The sequence below is a fragment of the Poecilia reticulata genome, linkage group LG13 (assembly GCF_000633615.1).
Source record: "Poecilia reticulata strain Guanapo linkage group LG13, Guppy_female_1.0+MT, whole genome shotgun sequence".
In the NCBI taxonomy this organism is placed as follows: domain Eukaryota; kingdom Metazoa; phylum Chordata; class Actinopteri; order Cyprinodontiformes; family Poeciliidae; genus Poecilia; species Poecilia reticulata.
In genome coordinates this window covers 30,759,236-30,764,702 of record NC_024343.1, presented here as the reverse complement: position 1 = coordinate 30,764,702, position 5,467 = coordinate 30,759,236, and the positions used below count along the sequence as shown (strand labels likewise).

General features: G+C 40.9%; 2 protein-coding genes across 2 annotated transcripts in view; both read right to left on the bottom strand.

Annotated features, from left to right (window-relative positions):
* Positions 1-45, bottom strand: part of LOC103475197 (galectin-4-like) — a 9,465-nt gene extending 9,420 nt beyond the window's left edge. The window contains exon 1 of the mRNA XM_017308130.1: positions 13-45. Within this exon, the coding sequence (XP_017163619.1) occupies positions 13-45 (33 nt within the window). The remainder of the gene's footprint in view (positions 1-12) is intronic.
* Positions 46-343: 298 nt separating this feature from the next.
* Positions 344-5,467, bottom strand: part of ryr1b (ryanodine receptor 1b (skeletal)) — a 127,785-nt gene continuing 122,661 nt past the window's right edge. The window contains exons 103-106 of the mRNA XM_017308129.1: positions 4,536-5,025; positions 4,348-4,448; positions 2,950-3,001; positions 344-2,871 (exon numbers count right to left, since the gene is read on the bottom strand). Of these exons, the coding sequence (XP_017163618.1) occupies positions 2,776-2,871; positions 2,950-3,001; positions 4,348-4,448; positions 4,536-5,025 (739 nt within the window). The 3' untranslated portion in view covers positions 344-2,775. The remainder of the gene's footprint in view (positions 2,872-2,949; positions 3,002-4,347; positions 4,449-4,535; positions 5,026-5,467) is intronic.

Below are 5,467 nucleotides of genomic sequence, written 5' to 3'. Positions count from 1 at the left end.
TATTAGCGTTACTGTCTCTTTCATTGGTTTCTTCTTTTGAGACATTTGGACATGGGGGAAGCTAAGTGTGCTAAACGTTTTCAACCTAGCAAAAGTGCTAAATGAAAAATTAGCTCTACTGTTAGCATTAGTGTCCCCATCAATGGTTACCTCGTTTCAGACATTTAAATATAGAGGAGGTTAATTGGGCTAACCTTTTAAAAGTTAGGAAAAAGCTTGCTACTAGCATGTTAGCGGATTAGCACAAATGCTGATAAAACCCAAATAAACCACACTGATGTTTTCGTTTCCACGTAAGCTGATGAATATCTAAAAAGCTCAAACAAATGACGAGACGCTCCAGTTGTCCTTAAAATAATCTGTTTATTCCATATTGAAACGCAGAGTTTAGTCAGAGACACTCAGTCAAGTGGAAAGTTGTGACCTCCATTCACCTCCCAACCACCAGCCCAACCGAAACGCTCCGCCTCCAACCGGCCATTTGTACGACATGGAGAATTTGTGAATGTGTCAGAAATCAACGCATCACACACAACTTTGACTGAGACAAATTATCCGTGTGCTGAATTTCTAAAAATATCTATGGTAAAAAGCTAACGAGCCGAAACAAAAGCAAACATTCTCCAAACCGGAGGCCATTTTCACTGTAAGACTAAATCTCTCCGCCATCTTCAGTTTGAGACACGTTCATGTCTGAAAACTAAATTATTTCCACACATCAGAGCCTCAAAGAAAAATAAATAGAAGAATCCATGGTGTATGTAAAATATGTCTTTTCATCAAGTTCTCATTAGATACATTCAACACTTATTTCAGTGCACCAACGTTGTGCATAAAGTCTCTAAATGGCTTAATCTGCGTGAAACAGAATTAATTACCTCGGCGTTTCCCTCGGATGTGTGTTCGTCTCACCATCGGTTATGGCAGAGAGACGGGATCCACATTGTAAGACTGCAGAGTGTCTAAACAGGTAATTATTATTCCACATATCGTGTTTTTGTCAAGTCGGTCCGAGTTCAAGCAGTTCGTGATCGTTTGTCAGAATCTTTTGTTTCGAGACAGCGAAACTCAAATAGACGTAAAATCGGTCACTTCACCTCCACTGAGTCACTTTCCTGTCAGAACGAGGAACAAAATAATGACCTAGTGGCTCAGATGCAAAATGCCCAAATAGGAAGAGAAACCAGCAGGTTGATCCTGATCTGTGAATAACATTTATTTCTGGGTTTGTCACAGTTTCTCAAACTGCTGAAGCCACACTGAGAGGTTCGGCTGCATTAAAACGTAAAGAACAGAACCGACAGGCAGTGGTGGGCACCGCTAACTGGAAAGTTAGCACCGCTAACTGGAAAGTTAGCACCGCTAACTGGAAAGTTAGCACCATTAACCCTAAAGCACTAATCAAACATTAGCTCCACTAACTGTAAAGCATAACCTGTTTAGCAGAAAGTAATGCTAAAGCGCTAACTTCAATTTAAATTATATCCGCACTGAATTTAATTTTGACCGTATAAAATTTGTAGTTTCACAAAGCGTATTTACGTTTACATCCCGATTTCTACTTTATGTTTTATTTTGTTCCTGTATAATTCATGTTTGGACAGTTTATAGCTAAAAACAATGACACAGCTGCCAAACTTTATTCAACTGAAAGCTCGCAAAAACAGTAAAAGTAAATTAGCACATAGGAATTTACCTGAAAATAATTTAGGGGAAGCAAAGTGAGCTTTACGCTTTCAAAGTTAGCAACTTGCTGAGCTAAAAGTGAGCTCCACTATTAGCACGTTAGAATTTAACCAGAAAAATACATTTGGTGGATGCTAAGTGAGCTAAATGTTTTCAAAGTTAGCTAAAGCAGCAAGCTAAAAATTAGCTCCACTATTAGCATATCACATTTTACTTGGAAAAATAAATTTAGGGGGAGCTAATTGTGCTAGATGCTTCAGAAATATAAATGTAGGGGGAGTTAAGTGTGACAAGTGTCTTAAAAGACAACAAAAATTTAAGTGTGCTTAACATTTTCAGTTAGCTCAAATAATAAGCTAAAAATTAGCTTAGCTATTAGCACATTAGAATTTACCCAGAAAAATAAACGTGACAGATGTTTTCAAAGTAAGTAGTAAACAAAACATTAGCTCTGCTATTAGCACGTTAGCAGAAGAGCGCCCACCACTGCTAACAACTCAACAAAACACACAAAGCAGCTCGAAACACGGACCTCTCATGCTAACAAATCCTCTGAGGCACATAAGTGACAACGACCCAAAAGGCTCACAGGGTTCGATTTTCCACAAAAACGACCGAAAACCCTAAATCTCCCATGATCAGAACTGAAGACGCCCTTAAAGAGTTAAACCTCTTTATGAAAACAAGAGAAGAACAACTCCAGTCGTCTCGACTCCGTGAGTTTGTGACCGTTTCAGATTTTCTGGGTGTAAAAGGTGGAACCTCAAAGAAAAGCTACTGAGACTGACGGCTAAAGCAGTGGCGTCGCTATAGGCACTAGAACGTTTGCAGCACTAGCGGCTACGTTAGCCGCCGCGCGCTCAGGCGATATGCAAGGCAGTCTGTTAAATTTAGACAGGAAAGGCCGCGTGTTCGCAGCAGAAGCTTCGTTTCGCCTCCCGGGTCGTTTTCTCCAACCTGCTGCTGAAAAGTGCGGTCGATAGGTGTGCATAGCTTCGAACAGACGAGAAAAAAAAAAAGCAAGACAAATGACAAAACTAAGACACGGCCGTGTTCCAGCTCCGAGCTCCAGGACTTTCCCTGTCGGGTTTATCCCAGCTGGTCCTCATACTGCTTCCTGAAGCAGTCTCCGGCGGGGAAGAAGTCCCAGCATCGCTCCTGGTACATTTTCCACACATACGACTCCTGGGAAAATAATATTAAACTTTAAATTAAACAGAATTATGAAGTAAATGAAAACAGCAGCGAAGGGAAATGGCTGACCTGGCCTGTGTGTTCCGTTTCATCCTTGTTGATGAGATACATCAAGAAGAACCTGAAACGAGGAAAACAGCCACTCTTCACTGCAAAAACACAAAACCTGATTTTTTTCTATTATAACACGGAGTTTTGTTATAAATGAAAAAATCCACCAGTGGAACTGGAGCTACTGATCAATACTGAGGAATTATTGACTTAAAACAACCAACAAACCCCAGAAAACTTGCTAAGCCTGGTGGTTGGGCCAGACACTCATCCCGCCGCGTTTTTAGTTAAAAATGATTAAAGTTGACGGAAAATTTGAAAATATCACTTGATAATTATGTTACTGAAAAATTAATATCTGAACACCAACTATAAAGTCTTAAAAAATGCAAACATAAAAAAAAAGACTTAAATAAATAAGCAATGGCAAGCCTGGTGGCCCGCCAGGCTTATAATACACTGAGGAAAAGAAAACCCTGCCATTGTCTTGCAGAAAAGTTATTTTAAGTTAGTTGAGTCTTATTTAAAGTGTAAAAACACATCTCCACTACAAACTAGACCAAAAATACTCGGTAAGTACTGCTAGCTACAGTGTACTAGCAGGTACACTGAAGCTAGCAGCGTACCTGCTAGCTTCAGTGTACTAGCAGGTACACTGAAGCTAGCAGCGTACCTGCTAGCTTCCTCACCTGTAGTGGAAATATCTTACTACACTTGAAATAAGACAAAACTAACTTACAAGGAACTTTTCATTAAGATTTAGGACCTTTTTAAGAAAATAATTTCTTAATGTTAATGAAAATGGGTAGAACATTCCACTGCGCGTTACCTAGCAACCCCAGCCAAGCCCAACCCGTAACCTAGCAACCCAGTTCTAATTCCACTGGCAGCTTATTTCACTTACAAGACACAGGAGTTTGTTTCAATGATCACKGATGGAGCAGCGGATCAATTAGCAGATTTATTTATTCATAGCAAAACMTTCTCACATCTTATAAGTGAAATAATCTGGAACTAGAAGTTTTTCATCAAGATTAAGGAATTACTGACTAAAACAGGCTCATATTTACTTTCTGAATACTTGGTAGGATTTAGTGTTTTGCAGTGTTCTGTAAAGAACTCGTGTCCTTATTCCCAGAATAGGCAGATTATGGATTAACTCAGGTGTTGGCTCACATGTAGCTGGCCAGGTTGTGCTATACAAATGAAAACTGATTGATTGATTGATTGATTGATTGATTGATTGATTGATTGATTGATTGATTGATTGGTTGATTGATTGATTGATTGATTGATCAGCTCACATGTAGCTGGCCAGGTTGTGCTATACAAATGAAAACTGATTGATTGACTGATTGATTGATTGATTGATTGATTGATTGATTGATTGATTGATTGATTGATTGATCGGCTCACATGTAGTTGGCCAGGTTGTGCTCCTCTAAGGTGTGCGTCTCGAAGCCGTGCGGCGTCGTGTCAAAGTAGTCGCTTCCTATTCCACAGATGAAGCATTTGGTCTGAAAGGGAAACAGGAAGTAAAGGGCCTGCAGGCGGCGGGGCTCAGGTCAAAGGTCAGGGGCTCAGGTCAAAGGTCAGGGGCTCACCTCCATGTCCTCCCTGACCTGCTCCTGCTGGTCTCTCAGCTCACCGAAGGCGTCAATGATCAGACCTGCAGCCAGAGACAGGAGGATGGATGGCAGGACGTGCATCCGACCGGCATCCAACCGTGAAATACAGCCAACCAGCATCCGACCGGCATCCAACCAACATCCAACCAACCATGGAATACATCCAACCAGCCATCCAAACATGGAATACATCCAACCAGCATCCGACCGGCATCCAACCATGATATACCTCCAACCAACATCCAACCGGCATCCAACCGTGAAATACAGCCAACCAGCATCCAACCAGCATCCAACCGGCATCCAACCATGATATACAGCCAACCAACCATGGAATACAGCCAACCAGCATCCAACCAACATCCAACTGTGATATATATATCCAACCAGCCATCCAAACATGAAATACATCCAACCAACATCCAACCAACCATGGAATTCATCCAACCAGCATCCAACCAGCCACGAAATCCATCCATCCATCCATCCATCCATCCATCCATCCATCCATCCATCCATCCATCCATCCATCCATCCATCCATCCATCCATCCATTCATCCATCCATCTACATCCATCCATCCATCCATCCATCCATCCATCCATTCATCCATCCATCCATATTTTTATTTCTTTACCTTCTTTAAAACCGACTCATGAATCCTGATTCACTAAAACTGCATTTAATTTAATTTGATGTTTCATTTTTTGTTTAATATTTTTTAATTTCACTGAAGCCTGAAACATGAAAATCCACCAACTGATGACGACCAAACATTTAATATCTTTAGCTCATAATGTCCAACATAAAGTCGCTAGCTTTAGCTTCTTGGTCGTTAGCTTTAGCTTCTTGGTCGCTAACATTAGCTTCTTGGTCGTTAGCTTTAGCTTCTTGGTCGCTAGCTTTAG